This window comes from Lutra lutra, chromosome 17 (assembly GCF_902655055.1).
Source record: "Lutra lutra chromosome 17, mLutLut1.2, whole genome shotgun sequence".
Lineage (NCBI taxonomy): Eukaryota > Metazoa > Chordata > Mammalia > Carnivora > Mustelidae > Lutra > Lutra lutra.
The window spans coordinates 17,938,453-17,956,753 of record NC_062294.1 but is presented as its reverse complement, the minus strand read 5'-3'; the positions used below and the strand labels follow the sequence as shown (position 1 = coordinate 17,956,753).

The 18,301-nt window shown below is 50.3% G+C and overlaps 1 protein-coding gene and 1 long non-coding RNA gene across 4 annotated transcripts; one reads left to right on the top strand and one right to left on the bottom strand.

Annotated features, from left to right (window-relative positions):
• The first annotated feature begins 803 nt into the window (after positions 1 to 803).
• On the top strand, positions 804 to 16,792 carry NUTF2 (nuclear transport factor 2). Of its 3 annotated transcripts, XM_047710658.1 has the most exons (6): positions 851 to 957; positions 7,318 to 7,486; positions 10,724 to 10,851; positions 13,442 to 13,513; positions 13,598 to 13,696; positions 16,278 to 16,792. In XM_047710658.1, exons 3-6 carry the CDS (start codon positions 10,753 to 10,755, stop codon positions 16,389 to 16,391), a joined length of 384 nt encoding a protein of 127 aa, XP_047566614.1. In that variant the 5' UTR covers positions 851 to 957; positions 7,318 to 7,486; positions 10,724 to 10,752; the 3' UTR covers positions 16,392 to 16,792. The 3 variants fall into 3 exon arrangements, with proteins under 3 accessions (XP_047566613.1, XP_047566614.1, XP_047566615.1); XM_047710657.1 differs by lacking the exon at positions 7,318 to 7,486 and having other exon boundaries at positions 804 to 957; XM_047710659.1 differs by lacking the exons at positions 851 to 957; positions 7,318 to 7,486 and adding an exon at positions 1,063 to 1,423.
• LOC125088976 (uncharacterized) lies at positions 16,640 to 18,216 on the bottom strand. Its single transcript, XR_007123823.1, has 2 exons — positions 18,083 to 18,216; positions 16,640 to 16,901 (listed from the first exon to the last, which is right to left on the bottom strand). It is a non-coding gene; the product is annotated as an uncharacterized LOC125088976 (long non-coding RNA).
• Between the last annotated feature and the right edge of the window lie 85 nt (positions 18,217 to 18,301).

Genomic DNA, 18,301 nt, shown 5'->3' with positions numbered 1-18,301 from the left:
ACCTGGGTTAGCTACAGAGCATTTCCCCAACAGGCCTGACTTAAACACAGGCCTTACTTCGAATGTTTGTAATGCCCAGGAAACGATGGAAATGGGATTATTGACAATCTAGTCGCTTAAATCATGGGGAAAGTTTGGGTGAGCCAGTTCGCTTTTCTTGTTAATAAAAATGAAACTCTTAGCTGCCTTTCCTGCTGTAAAAACAAACAACAAACAAACAAACAAAAACCCAACTTGGAATGTTTTGGAGACCCCAACTGGTACAAGTGTAAGAGTAATCATGTCTCCAGCTGAGTCCGACTTGAGCATTTGAGTCTCCAGCCCAAAGGAAAGCCTCGACTGCTCGAAATCAGGTTTGGGCCTGGTAGGGCGCCTGAATGCTGGGACAGCGACACTACGGGTTCCGCCCTGGCTGACTTTAGAGCACCGCTCGGAAGAGTCGAAGGGCCAGAGGTGGGAGGGGTGGCTAGAGGACCAAATGGGAGGAGAGTTCCGGAGCGGAAACAGCCCAGGGGCCCGGGGAGGGGCGGCTGGGCCTGCTTGGGGCCAGGCGGGACTCCCACGGAGGCGGGGCCTGCTTCAAACCACAGCGCAACCTGGGCGGGGCCGGACCAGCTGGGACCTGGAGACAACCAAGCCCTGACCCTTGCCTGGCGCCAACCTCGGGTGTTCCAGAGGCTTCCGCTAGACCACAATTCTCAGGGGCTCGCCCTGGCAGCCTCCCTCCCCGGCTTAGCCTCACCTCCCGCTCTGCGGGCCGTGGCTGGTCCTCGGCGCATAGCACACCGGGAACTGTAGTTTTCTCCTGGCACACTTATGCCAGAAAGGAGCTCTGGGAGACTGCGTTTCCCAGAGTGCAGCGGGGTGGCGAGGGAAGGCAGGGGGGAAGGGACAGTCGGTCGCAGACCGCGCTGGGTTGCCGCCGCCGCCGCTGCCGCCATCGTGCCAGCCCCTCGGGTGAGTGTCGGGGCTAGCGCGCCGGGGCGGGGGCTGGGCCGCTGGAGCCGCGCTCTGGGCCGCTCGGAACCTCCGCTGCCAGTCTCCGGGCGCTCCCCCCCCCACCGGCGGCCCGAAGCCGCGCGGGGACGGGGCCATGTGTCGCGCGCGGCTCCGCCTCCCGCCGGTGCTCTGAGGCGGCGGCCGGGGGGAACAGAGAGAGACAGCCAGGCGCCTATCCGGCCGTATCGTGTCCATGGCGGGTGCAGCGGACTGCGCGGCGGCCGGGCTTTTTTTTCTCTGGTCCAGACCAACCCAGATGGGGCTCTCCGGGCCCCGCCCCGTCTGGCCTAGCCCGGCCTGCCCGAGTCCCACAAGCTCTGCAGGCAGGCTAGCGGGACGACCCCAGCCCCACGTCCTGCCACCCGCCAGCGAAGGATCCGGGGATGGGCAAGCGCCACCCGGCCCGCTCCGGAGTCAGCATTGGGTAAGGGCGCTTTCCTGCCGCAGCCCGGGATTAGGACTCTCACCCGGTTCCCGAGCATAGACGGGCTAGGATGTAGGTGAACTCTCCCCTGCTTGTCTGCCCGTTGGGAGTGCACAAAACCTAACTCCCACTCTGGAATTGATGCGTGGGTTCCTGCGTGGAGGGCAGGTCAGGGAATCTGGGGCGGGAGGGGGGTTCCACATGGGACTTCACCCCCCCCCCCCATCAGCCTTGGAGGATCTGGCCTGATGCGATGAGCTGCTCTGGCCTGGTAGGCTCAGACCCCGCCCTTCTACTGGGGACCAGGCCCCAGCTGTGGGTAGGTTGGCCGGCCCATTTAGTGGAGGAGGGGAGAAAAGAAGCCACGGAGGTGAGGTTGGATGTGTGAGCCCCCAACATGTTATTAGACCCCAGGGGTAGCTTAATCCTCACATCTGTCCTTCCCAGAGTCATCTGCCCTCCTCCCACAGAGGAGAATGATTCCAGGAGAATGGTGGTGACAAGGTGGGTTTTAGTGGAAGGAAAAGTAGAGGAGAAAGTAGAATCCAGTCCTGAAGACCATGAGCCCAGTGCCAAACGAGAGACTGGATTGGAAGCTACATCGATGGTGTGCACATTTGGGCTGTGGGGCTCAGATTCAGACTCTGTGGGGCCCTCCTGAAGCTTGGGTGGGAGAACTAGAGCTGAAAGCTGTAGAAAGTCAGACTCCCCTCACTTGCTCACTTCTTGCTAGCTGGAGTAACCTGTGTACAGGCAGGAGGCTGCTTGAGCCTTGGGAAGTTGCCTTCAGTGATTATTCCAGCTACCCCTGTGAGTCCTGAGAGAAGTATCTAGCCTTAAAATAGTCTTCTGATGGGCTTTATAAAGGGATTTCTGATTGACCGATGATGTATTAAGGGACCAGTCCAGAGAGAACCTTGGGATTTGGGGAAGAAACAGCTTGTGGAGCCTTGATTTCTCTGACCCAGTATAGCTTCTGAGCCATAATTCTTGCAAAGATTAACACAGCAGCTAAAACTCTGCAGGCCTGGCCTCAGCACCAAGCAGGTCTCCTAGGAAAGTTGGGTTAGGCCCATGAGGTAGAAAGCCGCCACCCCTGGACTTTTTTTTCCTTGAGTATTTCCCCAGGTGATGTTTTTCTGGTCTTTGGGCTCTAGCCTTTGGAAGTTTTCTTTTTCCTGCTTTGGTCATTCTCTCTGGTTAAGGAGGACAGGCAAAGATCTGTCCAGACCTCCTAACCAGCACTTCCCTTCTCTCTGACCTCAAAACCTCCTTGTCCACCTCCTGGCCAGTAAGCACATGGAAGTCAGGTTCATTCAGCAGGCTTGGAAGGGTCTGGTTTGCTAGTGCCGATAGGCAACAAGGAAGGACTGCCCGCAGAACATACATAGGATCCCTGTGATAGAATCTCTTAGTACTAGAAGCAGTTGTTTAAGGATCCTCTCTAGATTGTCAGGATTGGTTCTGTCTAGGACACAGGTTTCAGGTGAGGTAGACTTATTTCTGTGGATTAGTTTGCATATTCTATGGCCTTAGGTGACTTGATGACAATGGTTTCCTTCAAGGTCAAAAAGATACTTTTCCTTCTTGATACTGTTCCTTCACCACTGGCAGCAGCATCAAGAGTAGGAGGAATTCTGGTCTCTCCCTCTCATTCCAACCCTAGAAGTTTTCTATAACTTCTGTGTCTGGGCTTAGCTAGCCATTGGTTGGCATCCTGACCCCCAGAAGTCCTTGACCTTTCTGGAACTTGGCAGGCCATCTGTATCTCAGAGATAAGAGGAGAGTCCTGAGGTTCTTCAGAATCCATCTGCATCTTCTATTCGGGTAGGCTGACTTAGAAGTGGGGCCTGGCATGGGGGAGTCAAAATGTGGCTGTATAAACATGGCAGGGTGTGAGGGTGCCTGCGTTCTCTGCTCAAAACTAGGATCTTTAGTGACATGGAGTGTAATTCTCCTCTTCAAGCCACATCTCACTTTATTCTGCTGTCTTTGCAGTTGGTGGGTTGGGGTGGCATGAGTGATTTAAGAATGACCAGAATTCTCAAATTATAGACTTGCAAAGCACTTCTGGGACTTGCAATTCTGGGATTCCCTTACTGGGGCATTAGTATCTTAATAGGAATTTTTTTTTCTTTTCCTTTCTCATCGATGATTAGTATTATTCAGCAACCATTCTTTGGGCCTTTTGTGTGTTAGGCTCTGGGCTGAGGCTGAAGGTAGAAAAATGAATCCTACCCAGTCCTGGTGCTGGGGAAAGGAGTAATGTTGTTACGTGCTTAGGGCTGAGTTGAAGGGACCTACAGGGGCTCTTGGTCCTGTGCAGAAGAGGGGGCTGTGCATTGATTAGAGCACTGAAGAAGAAAGGTTGTTAGCGATCCTTTAAAAATCTTTAAAAAAAGAAAAAAGTTGAGCAGGATTTCTAATGGACTTGGGTTGAGTTGAACCTCCTCGTGGAGATTTTTGGTTTTGCAGGGTTTTTTTAATTTTTTCTTTTTTTTTTTTTTTTTTTAAGATTTTATTTTGTTTTAAAGATTTTATTTATTTATTTATTTGACAGAGAAAGAGAGAAGAAGCATGGGGAGCCTCGGAGGGAAAGATAAAAGCAGGCTCCCTGCTGAGTAGGGAGCCCCATTCAGGACTTGATTCCAGAACCCTGAGGTCATGACCTGAGCCAAAGGCAGATGCTTAACCAACTGAACCACTCACATGCCCCTAAAGGAATTTTTATATGTTAAAGTAGACTTACAGGATCCTGGGGGTCGGGCTAAGATTGCTTTTTGTGCTCAGCAGAGTATTAATATTAAGTCCTTATATGTTGCTGGTATCTACTATGTGCCAGCTCCCTAAGCCCTGAGACTAGAGAGGGGACTATCCCAGAGGAGGAGAACCTCCCCCTCATGAGGCAGGTGTATTTGATGTGCTTGGGAACTTCAGTAGACTGGGGAAATTATGGAATGATTTTTTCTTAAAGCCTCGCATACTTCATCAGAGCCCCTGGGTCTTACCAAGGCAGAGACTGCTGCCCCCTGGGAGTGATGTCTGTGTGTAGAGACATTGGTTCCATTGGCAGAGGTGGTTTCAGTCCTAGGTGAATGCAAGTTCTCACTTGGTGTAGTCCTACTTTGATCTGCTGAGCATGCACTCAGGCTTTCTCTCCTGAGAGGTATAGAACTTGCTGATTTCAGAGGGCAAGAAAAAGGCCAAGGCTCCATTCCTCACCGTCTCCTTTGTTACCTCTGTACTTTCTACTACTTGACATTGGCTCTCAGCTGTTCTAATGCAGGCCATTTTAGTGGACGTTTTAATGCTGGCTATGCTAGTGACCTTGCATTGTCTTGAATTCTTAACCTCTTGGAATTTTGGTTTCCTTGTCTAGAACATGATGAGACTCATACTAGCTTTACAGCTGTGAGGCTCAAATGAGAGCACACTTGTGACTGTTTGGCTTACAGGGAAGGCGTTCCATTTAGCACCCTCGGGACTCCATGTGCATCCCTTTATTCCTCTGCTCACCTCAGTCTGGGAGTGTCAGGACAGTGTTCGCCAGGCATGGTCTCAGCAGACCACGAGGATGGTCACATAGGAGCTTCAGGCCCAACTGGAGAGCCAAGTCCATATATACCTGATCTGCAATTTCATACCCTGGGGTTTAGTTCATGGATGGGAGCTGTCTAGGATGGGGCCCCAGAGATCTCTGAGTGACGTGGGGGAAAGGGAGGCTACTCAGGGACTAAGTACAGAGCAGAAAGACCAGAATGCAGGTCTCAGGTTTCACTAGGGCAGCCCTAAAGCTCTGGATTCCTCCTCTAGGCAGAAGAGAAGGATAAAGCCTCTCAGGGTGCTGGGGGCACCTAGGCCTTGGTTCTGCCCCAGGGAAGGGTTCTGTCACGGCCAGCCATTCAGGCACCAGACCTTGGCTGATTGCTCTCCAGACTTCAGGCGGGAGAGTGATGGACTAGGCAGTTACCAGTCTTCTGTCAGGGCCACTCTATGATGTGGTATCCTTGCAGGAAGCTGAGGTAACCACCTTTTTTCTAGTTCTTGACCTGGGGCTTCACTTAGGACTTGACTGACTCCTTGTAGCTGGGTCTTGCTCTGTACTCTCAGTTGATTACTCCCAGTATCCCCACAATTACTGGTGGGGAGATAGGGTCAGTGGGTCATACAGTGAGGGAGAGGAGGAGTAGGCTAGACGCCTGACCTTGAGGCTGTGGTTGTGTGCTTGCTGTTGAGTCAGCTGTCTCAGGTGACCAGAGCTTTGCAAATGGGGGGGGGGGGGGCAAGCCCCACTTGCCACACCCTCAGACAGACAGATGATTGGTGACAAAGGGTTGTTTCCTGATAACTTGGGACAGAAGGTCTAGTTGGAGGGGAAGTGGGTCACTTGGCCACTTAAATTCAGCAGGGTTTGTCCAGAAATCACTCCTCCAGAGAAGCAGGGCTGGGCCAGGTACCGTGGGAACAGGGCTGCCTAGGTCAGGGAGAGAGATCATAAACAGATACATTAAGTGTGACTATTTCATGCAATGATAAGTGGTAAGAAAACAAAACAAGATGGTGAAATGAGTAGCTGGGCAATTACTCTAGACTGAGTCTGAGTGGTCAGAGAAGGTGTCTGTGAGGAAGTGACATTTGAGCTGACACTATGTGACAAGGAGCCAGATTCTTGAAGATCCAAGGAGAATAGTAATCCAGGTAGAAGGATAGATAGTTGCAAAGCTCTTGGGTGAGAACAGGCTCAGCGTGTTCCAGAAACAGGGAAATACCTGACTGTAGAGGAGGGGAGAGAGCAGGTGGCAGGAGATGAGGTTGGACAGCCAGGAGGGCAGGTCACCCTGGGAGCCTTGAAGGCAGGCTAAGTGGTTTAGACTTGTGAGGGAGAATAGAAAGGGAAGTCACTGTGAACATTTGAGGGCCATAGGACGCATGAGGATAACTAACAGCCATGGTTGATGCCGATTTCAGGGATCCCACTAGAAGTTCAGCATGTCTGCTGGCATTCCCTGCAGGCCTTGGTGATGGGTACTCGAAAAAAGACAAGCATGGGTCTTCCTGTGTATCTGTTTGGAGTTTGTGGCATCTTCTACCCTATCATTTCCTGCCCCTGTCCCTGCCCCAGGCCTAGCTAGGCTAGGATCTATCTCTGATTTGCTGAGATGGTAGAACTGAGCTGTGACTTTGCGGGTTTGGGAAAACTGTGAGATCATCCCCCATGAAACGCCCATTGTTGAGTTTGGTGTGGAAATCTGCCCCGTGCCTTTGTTTGGAGGCAGAAGCCCTGGTTCAGTCCTATCTTGCCCCTCTCTGAGAAAAGTCAAGGTTAGAGGTCAGGGCTTCAGCCTTATTTGCCCAGGAGCACTTCTCTCAACTCTCACCTGCGTGTTTGATTGTGTTTGCTCGTTTTTTATCTCTGCCCTATTGTCTCTGGGGGGGCTTGGCCCCGGAGTCAGCCAGACCTGGTTCCATCTAGTTCCACCATCCATTAGGCTCAAGGCCTTGAGTGAGTTAGCTAACCTTTTCTAAGCTTCATTTTGTTTAAGTGTAATGTGGGAGTTGAGTCACAGGGTATTAGGAGCAAATGCTCATAAAGCTCTTAGCGCATTTCTGTGTCTGGTACACATTAGGGAAAATGACATGTTATCAGCTGGACACTGCTATTTAAGTTTTGTCACTGGGAAACACCCAAAATTTGAGGATAAAAATTAAAATTTTCTGTTGTCTAATGGGCTCTTCTGGGCAAGAGGTTTTAACCTGGGGTCTATGGCTGAACCTCAGGGAGTGTGAACAACTTGAAATTATTCACAAGGCTGGGTCATCTCTACCATTGTGCAAATTTATTGGGAGAGGGCCACAGTTTTTGAGACATTCTTAGAGGGTCTTTGCACCCACAGAGACCTAAAGGTCAGTGAAGGCTGATGCTCAGTGGGCGAGAGGTCATCAAGGTCATTTCTGCTCCTCGAGGAGCCTGGCCTCAGTCAGCCTGCGGACTGTTGGGGTGAAGCAGGAGATGGCGTGGTCAGCGGCCCTCTTGGAAGAACTGTAGGAGAAGCCGTCATGAAGGTCAGTCCCCGATCTGATGTGAGGCTGCTCTAAGCCTTGGCATTTTTCTTTTCAGACTGTTCTTTCTGCGGTATATGTGTTAGAAGCAAGGTCAGGGCTTGCTGGCCATCCTGGGGAGCATCCTCCCAGCCTGACCCAGACCCCTTCCTGTGTTGCATGGGGAATGGATAGGGGGCACATTGCTCCCTACTTCTTTTTCTGGATGCAGGAATGCTGCCTCCTAGCCATGAGTTGAAAGCTTGTGGGAAATTTGGAGTCAGAAGCGAAATCCTATGGTTTGCTGAGCCACTTTCTGTGCTGGTGTGGCGGCAACCACACTGGAACCCTCTTAGCCCAGAGCTACAGTGTTTCGGCAGAGGAATGGGCCCCGGGCTGTGTTGATAACAGTGTTGCACATGGGGTTGGGGGTCAACCTTTAGTCTGGGAGGGAGCACCCAAACAGATGGAGTCTGAACAGTGAACTGAAGGAAGTGCAGGAACTAATCAGGCCGATGTGGGGTGGGAGGACACCCCAGCGGGGGGTGCACGGGGTGGGGGTGGGGCGAAAACCAGCAAGCATGCGCGCGGCGAGGTCTGGTCATGTGTGTGGAGCTGGATGAAGGGAGGAGAGAATGGTAGGGACACAAGGACCGGTGTGGAAGGCCACCTGTGGAGGAGCTTCAGGGTTTAATCCAGAAGTGAGGCTGTTGTAGAAAAGGGATATGGCCAGCTTTGTTGTTTAGAGCTTGGGGACAAAGTTAGCAGGAAAAATGCCCTGGCTTCAACCAGGGAACCCAGTGTCAGTTGGGCTTGGGGCAAGACAGATTGCTGAACCTCAGTTTTCCTATCTGTAAAGTGGGATCTGACCACGTGGCTGTCATGATTACTACATGGAAATAAACACAACAGCGTCAGACAGGCCAACAGGTTGGTATTGACTTCAGGGACCCTACTTGGAAAAGTCCTCAAACCATATGGTTTTGAAGGTTCCTTTTCACACTTTCTGGGAGCCTGAGCGGTCTCATTCCTTAGAAGAGCTCACTTTGCCCTCTTCTGCCCCATCAGACCAGAGTGCCCTCCTGTCCCTTTAGTCCTCCACCCTCTTCACTCCACCACTACTTCTGCCAGGTAGTTTTCGTATTGACAAGTTATCACACCTTAAGAACAATATTGAAAAAGAAAGAAACACCCCCACATTTCCTCTGCATCACTCTCCTACCACATGGCACCACTTTTCTTGTCTTTGGATCTGCTTTTATTTAGCCTTTTTTCCTGCCACACTTCATCTCCAGCTTCCTGGTTTCCTGCCCTTGCCTCTTTTCATATGCCCAGACACTTGCTTATGCTTTTTCTTTCAATCAGCCATGTACTCTTTCTCCAAGACCTCTCTTGAGGGCTGCCCCATCTTGGTGAGTGAGCAATGGCCTTCATCCATTCCTCCAGCTTTCTTTTGCCCCAGAGCTCTTCGGGACTGAGTAAGACATCTTGGGGTAAGATACTGTAGTGCTGGGCCACAGTGAGTGAGCCAAACATAGTGAATACTAGGGTAGAAGGGCTAGAGGTTTGAGATACGGCAGAGAGATTGGGGGGTGGGTATAGCCACAGTCTGACCCCTTGGAAATGTGACCAAGACAGCAGCTGAGACTAGCTGTTGATCCTATGCTTTTCCCACTTGTTGATTTGTTTCTTGGCAGAGGATAAACTGGGACACACCTTGTGTTCCTGTGTAGCAGGCGTGGCCGGGTCCAGGCTTTCTCTTCTACTTGTTTTAGACTTTCCTGGACATTTCTTAGTCATCCCAGCACTGAGCTCCTATTTTTAGTGCCACCACCTCCTATGGGACCTAAAATAAAGTTGGCTCATCTTCCTGGCCCCTCATTGGATGGAGTTTTGGTCATAGGCTAGGAAATTGGCTAGATTGGGAATAAGCCACTGCCCCGGTACACTATCCATCCCAGCTGGCTCCTCTGGCGTTGGGTGAGGTCATAGGGACTGGAGCGAACTAGCAGGTTCCCTTGGTGAGGCTTTGCAACCACTGGCAACATCAGGGCTCCATCCCCTTGGAGTGGAGGAAGGTGAGGCCCTTCTTACGGCAGTTACTTCGATCAGATTCCATCACAGTTAATCGTCATCTGGCAGGGTCGAACCCAGCTCCTCACCTCTTGGTTTAGAGTCCTGTTACCAGAAGATGGGGAGATAGTCCCAACTATAGAACAACGGACAAGTCTGATATCATGGGATCCTTCAGTGAGATGTGGCCTTCCTATGCCAGGCTAACAAAGCCAGAGTGCCTCTCATCTGGGGCTTGAGTTTGCCATCTAGCACCCTCAGAGCTGTGATGTTTGTAGCTATGAGGAGGTCTCCCTTCCTCCTTTAGAGACCAGAGAGGGGCAGCCCCTTCTAGCAGAGACAGTGCTGGGATGAGGAGTATGAAGAGATGACATGTTTCCTCCCACAGCCTCCATTTCCGCTCCCAACACCCCTCAGTATTACTCTCTGATCTTTTGAACTCAGAGCCACAGCTCTGAAGTGGGTAGGGATAACTCTCTGTCCATGAAGATAGGAAGAGATTTACCCATGTTCAAAGAAGCAGACTGCTCCCAAGACTAAAATGGAGGGTCACTTGCTGTTTTGTTGCAAGTGGGGCGTTGAGGAGCCATCTCCGCCTCTTTCACTGGGTCTTCTTCCACCTGCCAGTACAGCCTTGGGGTGGTGCTGATGGGACTGAGGACTGCAACAGAAGACACTCCACACAGAGACATCTAGTTTCTGACCTGCAAAGTGGGAAGAATGACAGTAACTCTGGCCTTGAAGGTTGTTGAGAAGATCAAATGAAAAGATGTGGGAGAGCGATGTGGTTAGCTCCTCCTTAAAAGCCAGGTGCCTCCCGGTCCCAATCCCCCCACCCCTGCCATTAGGCATTGAAGGGCTTGCTCTGACTTTTCTTTGTCTTGGCTCCACCCTCAGCTCCCATCCTATATGCTTCATATCCCCATCACCTCTTTGTTTCATCATCCAGAGCTCCTCAGAGGAGGGGCTGAGTGTGGTCCACCTCTGGGCTCCCTGCGCTGGTCTGTGTTGGGAGGGGTCTCCTACCAGTTCGCCAGGGCTTCTCTGTTTCTTGGGAATACAGACCTCAGCAAAGGACTTTCTGCTCAAGGAGGGCAGGAGGGGTGGGGGTCAGTGAGGAAATAGCAACTGGCCAGCTCCCGCTCCCTTGGTACCAACACTTCCCTCTCTGTCTCGCTGGTCTTGCAGGTCTCAACGAGGCCGGGTGACACTCCAGAATGGGAGACAAGCCAATTTGGGAGCAGATTGGATCCAGCTTCATTCAACATTACTACCAGTTATTTGATAACGACAGAACCCAACTAGGCGCAATTTATGTAAGTCTTCAGCTCTAGGGCCTGAATGGGACTCCACGGGATCAATTCAGATATTGGGCTAGCCTGTCCAGTTCACACATTCTAGCAGCCCTCACTGGATTCGGCTATACCTTTCTATTTGAGTTTCTGTCCATGGGATAGGGGGCCTGAGGCCTAGCCCAACTACCCGGTCTGCACATTTCCTTTCTGTCATCTTCCGTAAGAGTAAGGGTCCAAGTATCGTTGGCAGGGTGTTCAGGGCTTGCCATTCCATGGTCCCGGGAATGCCTCTGGTTCCAGATTGGACAGCAGCAGGCAGATGCGAGGGCTCATGGTGCTCTCTGGAGGCGGCAGCTATGAGCGTCATAAGTGCAGAGCTGTCTCCTGGAGGCCCTAAGTCTAGTTTCCTATGCTCATGGTAAACAAATGAGGTTATCCTGGGGAGGCTGGTGTGTCTTTTTTTTTTTTTTTAAGATTTTATTTATTTCAGAGAGACGTCACGAGTTGGGGTGGGAAGCAGCAGAGGGAGAGGAAGAAGCAGACTTCTCACTGATCAGGGAGCCTGACTCAGAGCTCGATCCCAGGACCCCAAGATTGTGACCTGAACTGAAGGCAGACACTTAACTGACTGAGCTACCTAGGGGGCTGAGGGAGGCTCATGTGTCTTTCAAGAAACCCTTCTAGGCAGGCATTGTTTGGTGCTATTTTAATGATGTTCGTATACACCAAGCACTACTTGTATCTGACCTGCCAAGACTCAGTCACAGAAGTGTGATGGATCGGGCCATGCCTAGCAGATCTGCGCAGAATGGAAGTGAGAGGAGTCATCTAGCATAGCCTCAGAGTCTGACTGTGGGTAAAGCACTCCGTATCTCTCTCTAGAAAGTGAGGGTCAACTGTGAAGAAAAAAAAGGATTTTACCAGTGGAAGGTCAAATTCAACACATGTATTATTTGGTTGTCATCGTAGATAGAGAATTTTTTAAAATTTGAACTGACCTGACCCTGGGATCCTGACATTTCTGCCTCAATGCTTCTCAAAATCAATTAAAGCAGTCCTGACCCAGGAAGAGAGTCAGCAAGGTCCTAAAGGAGTGCTTTATCTTTGTTCTTTCCTTTTTTTTTTTTTTTTTTTAAAGATTTTATTTATTTGACAGAGAGATAGAGTACAAGCCGGGGAAGTAGCAGGCAGAGGGACAGGGAGAAGCAGGCTCCCTGCTGAGGAGGGAGCCCGATGCTGGGCTTGATCCCAGGACTCTGAGGTTATGACCTGAACTGAAGGCACATGCTTAACTGAGTGAGACACCTAGGTGCCCTTATCTGTGTCATTTCATATAATCCTCAGCACATGTCCCCTTTAAAGATCAGGAAATGGGTGCCTGGGTAACTCATTCAGTTAAGCGTCTTCCTTTGGCTTGGGTCCTGATCTTGGCGTCCTGGGATTGAGCCCCGCATTGGTCTCCCTGTTCAATGGGGAGTCTGCTTCTCCCCCTCCCTATACCCCTCCCCGCAGTCCCACTTGTGTGCTCTGTCTCTCTTTCAAATAAATAAAATCTTTAAAAATATATAAATAGGAGTGCCTAGGTGGCTCGGTTTTTAAGAGTCTGTCTTTGACTTAGGTCATGACCCAGGGTCCTGGATTCGAGCCCCACATTGGGCTCCCTCCTCAGCGGGAAGCCTGCTTCTCCTTCTCCCACTCCCCCTGCTTGTGTTCCTCTCTTGCTGTGTCTCTCTGACAAAAAAATAAAATCTTTAAAAAAAAATTTATATAAAATCAGGAAACAGACTCAGAAAAATAAGTGGCTTGCCAAATGTTATAGCTGGTAGGTGACAGAGGCACTTTTGAGTTCTGCCCCTGAAAGCTGTGGCAGGGGAGATCTGGAGGGAAGGGAGAAAGCTAATGGATTGCATGTTGATGGGAGGGAGGGTCCCAGGCTAGGCCTTGGGAGGCCTTGTCAGCTTCCGTCCTTCCCTGATCCTATGGATGTCCCCATGGGCATGGCCTCAGTAGAACTTAGCCTAAGCTCTAGAGATGGTGATGAATATAGGTTGTTTCCTTATTTCTTGTGGGCTTTACTAGGACTGGTGCTGACTGACCACACAGCAGGATGACTTTGGGCTGAGCCTTGGCTCTGTATAGCCAGCCTGGGGCTCAGGCATATCAGAGGCCATATAACTTCTTGAATAAAAACTGGTAATGAGGGACGCCTGGGTGGCTCAGTTGGTTAAGCAGCTGCCTTCAGCTCAGGTCATGATCCCGGTGTCCTGGGATCAAGTCCCACATTGGGCTCCTTGCTCTGCAGGGAGCCTGCTTCTCCCTCTGCCTGCTATTCTGTTTGCCTGTGCTCGCTCTCTCTCCCTCTCTCTCTCTCTGATAAATAAATAAAATCTTAAAAAAAAAAAAAAAACTGGTAATGAGCTTTTAAATACATTTATATTTTCTTAGTGTTTCAGAGCCTGGGCTCTGGGAAGATAGGGAATAATTAAAGAGATTGTTAATAGCGTAAAGTATGGAAGCTACTTTCAGTTCTTTTCTTCACCAATAAGGAAACTGAAGCTTGGACTCATTTTTTCCCAAACAAGGCCCTAACCCTATGTTTTCTGGGTTTCAGATTGACGCATCATGCCTTACGTGGGAAGGACAGCAGTTCCAGGGGAAAGCTGCTATTGTGGAGAAGCTGTCTGTAAGTAAGGGCCAGCGCCGTGCTATAAGCGGCTACTTCCCTGCCCTGCTGGCTGCAGCGCGCTGCGCACTCTTTCTTTTGCAGAGCCTTCCGTTCCAGAAAATCCAGCACAGCATCACGGCACAGGACCATCAGCCCACGCCAGATAGCTGCATCATCAGCATGGTTGTGGGCCAGCTCAAGGCAAGTAGTGCTGCCTCATAATACTGGTGGTAGGGAGGAGTGGGCGGCAGAGAAGAGCCCTGCACCCCAGCCTTCTCTGTGGTGTGACCTGCTTCTCAAGGGACACCCAAAGCATCTAGAGCTGTATAATTCAGTACAATAACAACCTCTAGTCACATTATTAAATTACATTTTAATTTTAATGATAGTTGTTTTTCTTTTTAAGATTTTTATTTATTCATTTGAGAGAGATACAGAGACAGAGAGAGAGGAGAGCATACGCAGGGAGAGAGGCAGAGGGAGAGGGAGAAGCAAACTCCCCACCGAGCATAATCATCTGAGCCACCCAGGTGCCCCTTAATGTTAGTTTTATTTATTTTTTTAAAGATTTTATTTATTTATTTGACAGAGATCACAAGTTAGCAGATAAGCAGGGGGGGGTGGGGAAGCAGGCTCCCCGCTGAGCAGAGAGCCCAATGTGGGGCTCGATCCCAGAACCCTGGGATCATGACCTGAGTCGAAGGCAGAGGCTTTAACCCACTGAGCCATCCAGGTGCCCCTATATGTTAGTTTTAAAATTATATTAATTAAAATGAAATAAAGTTACAATGGAGTTTTTCAGTTGAACCAGCCATGTTTTAAGTGCTCATAGCCCTTATGGCGGCCTATTGGACAGTGCAGACATAAATTTTTTTAAGATTTTATTTATTTATTTGAGAGAGAGAGTGAGAGTATGAGAGGGGAGAAGGTCAGAGGGAGAAGCAGACTCCCCACGGAGCTGGGAGCCCGATGTGGGACTCGATCCTGGAACTCCGGGATCGTGACTTGAGCCGAAGGCAGTCACTTAACCAACTGAGCCACCCAGGTGCCCCCAGTTTGTTTGTTTTTTTAAGATTTACTTATTTGAGAGAATGTGCTCGAGTGGGGGGAGGGGCAGAGGAAGGGAGAGAGAGAGAGAAAGAGGGAAGATACTGAGAACACTCCCCACTGAATGCAAAACCTGACATGGAGCTTGATCTTACGACTCTCACAACCCATGAGATCACAACCTGAGCAGAAATCATGAGTCAGGTGCTTAACCAACTGAGCCACCTAGGTTCCCAGACTGTTTGTTTTGTTACAGAAAGTACTGTTGGAGAGTATTGGTCTAGAGCCTTTTTGGAAAAGGGACAAGAGATATAGGAGCAGGGTGGAGCTATGTTGTCAAGCTCTTGGGCTTCTGTACTGCCCTGAAATATAGGTAGGCTTTCTGCTGGCAGCTGGCCCTTCAGGGGCCAGCTGGGTGGTGAGTCGCAGTCACTGTCTTGAGTCCATGCTCCCACTTCCTGAGCTGGCCGCTGGCTCCTCCACCTGCTGAGCAAGGCAGATTCCCAGAACTCCTGCTCCTCTTTGCACTCTTCTTCCCTTCTTCTCAAGACCTGTCCTCCTCAAAGCCTTAAGCTCCTCTGTCCCCCGAGAACTCTCCCAGGAACTCCTACTATTATGCTCCAGCAGACTGAAGCCAGATTCTGAGTTTCCAAAAAAGCCTCTCCTCCTTCCCAAAGCAGGACAAATTGGTTCCCCCTTGACCAGGTCTCACTCTCCTGGACCTGTGTCACCATGGGGCTCTGAAGGCCTGTATGCCTTCTCCCTATGCTAGGTGGGGCCTTCTGAGTTGAATACAAGGACAGAGAGAGGAGGCCTCTAGGCCTCTGCCATGGACCCAGTGGGACCTGCCTTCTGGCCTGGACTTTCCTGTCAGTTTTTACTGCCTGCCCAACGTGCCCTGTCCAGAGTTTGTGCTCAAATAGGCCCTTTTGAGTGAAATAGTCTCTCCGGGGGGGCTCAGTGCCCACTTTCTAAGCTAGGCTCAGTAATTGTTGCCCATTCCTACCTGGCTTCAGGTTAATTCTGGTGTTTTTGTCCAACTCAGAATCCCCAAAAGACTGATTTGCCTTCTTGCTCATGATAACTCTCAGAAAACCCACCAATGTTAGATACTGAGCTGGGTAAGTGGGCTCCTACCCTAACTAGGCTTCATCCCGGTCATCTGCAATTTGGCTGAAGGTGTTTTGCCTTTCTTTTCTCGTTGCAAATGTTATATATGACGTGACAGGAAACATTGCCTGGTGGCATTGCTTCATTTTTGCCCTGTAGAGGTGTGATTATAGTGTGAACTCACTTTTGAACCTTTTCTCAGTCACCTGGTCACAGTCAGTAGTGGGCGTAGTTTCTCCTAATTGGACTACCTGGCATGGTAATCAGACAGACACTAAGATTGCTTGGTTTTTAGGTACTGTAAGGTCCGTGGTGAGCAGTGCAGGAGTCTCTCAAGTTGATCACTGTGCCTAGAGATAGGAGCTCCGAGCTCTGTTGCAGTAGCTCACTGGTGACTTACTGGGTGGTTCAGGTGCGTGCAGCCGCGTGAACTGCCATCTGTGCCCCCTGTGTGCCCAGTATATTATATCAGTTCATGTTCACAAGTATCCCATGGCTATATTGGAAGTTAAGTCCAAGACACTAGGGTCTGATCCCAAAGTCGGCATTGTTTGTCCTGTTCCCCTACCCCTGAACCACCTTTCTGTTAGGCTCACTAACTGAAGCATTTTCTTTCTCCTCACAGGCTGATGAAGACCCCATCATGGGGTTCCACCAGATGTTCCTCTTAAAGAACATCAACGATGCTTGGGTTTGCACCAATGACATGTTCAGGCTTGCCCTGCACAACTTCGGCTGACCTCCTCCCAGTCAGGCACTCATGCTGTTTCCTCCTCCCTCCTCTTCCTGATACTATTCACACTCCTCCAGATGCTCCAAATATCATACACAAACGAGCAGGGCCACGGTGGGAGCGGGTGCAGTGCGCTGCTGCTACCGAGGTATTGTGCATGATGTTTGGATGCTAGACTAGTTGCATCTGACAGGAGAAGTTTGTGTTGTACCAGCGCATGCCTTGGAAAGACTTAAGTAATGCAAAAGGTTGTCTTTTTTTTTTTTTTTTTTTTTTTAATCTACTGACAAGTTGCTCTAGTAACCCAAAGAAGTGAAGGAGAAAGCAGCTGCCTCACCGCCCGATATTGATTTGTTCGGATGTTTCAATGCCTCATGATACAATAAAACCACAAAATTTTCTTAACAGTTTAAATTGTTTTAATTAGTTTAATAGTTGGCTGGGCATCAGTAATCACCTTGCCCCTTTGGCTCTCTCATGTCTCACCTTCCCACCTTCCCTCCAACTCAGCAATACCTGTGGCAAAGAGAAAACTGCTGAAGCGGCATTCCCAGCTAGCTTCTCTCAGAAGCCCTGTAGGGCATAATATTCCCCACGTCAGCCCCACTGGGCTTGGAAGACCGAGCTGCAGACAGCTCAGGTCCAGCCCAAAGCTTCCTCTGCCCCGGAGCCTTTGCAGTCAGTTCTGACAACTCCTACATTGTGTAGGATCGGGCCTCTGGTAATAGAAATGATCTAGAATCCCCCTGAAAGTGACTCATCAGGTTCAGGTGCTCTGGACTGAGGCCTCAGCAAAACTACCCTATGGTTTTGAGGGAGAGGGTCCTGTTTGACCCCCCGGAATGGTCAGGATCACATCTAGGGTGCCCCATAAACCCTAAGCCAAGCAGAGGGCAGCTCAGATTTTGTACCACCTACTTTGGATGTCATTGCCCAGAGGTGAGTGCCCAGAACACCCAGCCTCCATTGCCCACAGAGCAAGGCCCAGTTGGGTTGGAGTATCGACTTAAGAGTTAGTGAAAGTCTGAGTTTGAGGGATTTGTGCTCTGGGATTTCTCACCCCTCAGACCTCTCCAAGGCATCTCTAGGCCTCCTGCTTCCTCCCTCACCATACACACACCTTCACATTGTCTTCAAGTCCCAGGAAATCTTAACTATTGGGGCAGTTTCTGCTTCTCAATTCGGGGAACAGAGGCCTTGCCCATTGCAGAACTAGCCCTTGAGCCCTGAGACCTCTGGTGGTATAAGCCTGGTGGCAAGATAGCAATCAGAAGCTAGAACCAACCCAGGTCTTGGGCTGGTGCCCTCTTAGGGGGTTCAGGATTGGTGAGGGTGCCACAGTTAGGCAGACCACAAATTGAGATTTCAGTGGGACTGATTTAGGATGCTGTGTGTTTGGGGAGTGGGGTTTGTGAGAGAGGTAGATGCCTGGTGCCTCTTAAACCACCCTGTATTCTGCAATACAGCTTCTTCCATGTACCTGTGCCTGAAATTTCTGCAATAAAGAGGTGTTTGTAAACTCTGGTTTCTTTTTCTGTCTGGGGGTGTCAGGCCTGGGTGGGTAGGGATGCTGGGGGACATGAACAATGTGATGTTTGTGGTTTGATCATCTGCCCTTGTAATTCCTGGACCTGTGATTCCCCTGAGACCTTGGGTTGCCCTGCCCCATTTCCCCAAGGAGAAACCTAGGCTCATACTGATTCAGGTTCTTTGGGAGGGTCTTAGGGACTGTAACCTGGGCGGCTGAGTTGATCCAGTTCCAGGCCCATCAGGAGTCCATGTTTGGGGAATGGACAAAGGATGTCCTGAGGCGAGTAGGGATTTGGGCGGTTCAGTACCTCGATATTTGCTCTGCCTCAGCCCTGAGGAACGCCTGTTGACCAAGGGGTCTGGTGGGGGCGAAGCTTCCGCCCCCA

Coding starts and splice junctions, on each gene's coding strand:
- NUTF2 (XM_047710657.1), top strand. CDS start 10,753: ATGGGAGACAAGCCAATTTGGGAGCAGATTGGATCCAGCTTCATTCAA. Junction 13,514..13,597: donor CTATTGTGGAGAAGCTGTCT/GTAAGTAAGGGC, acceptor TTTCTTTTGCAG/AGCCTTCCGTTCCAGAAAAT. Junction 13,697..16,277: donor TGGTTGTGGGCCAGCTCAAG/GCAAGTAGTGCT, acceptor TTCTCCTCACAG/GCTGATGAAGACCCCATCAT.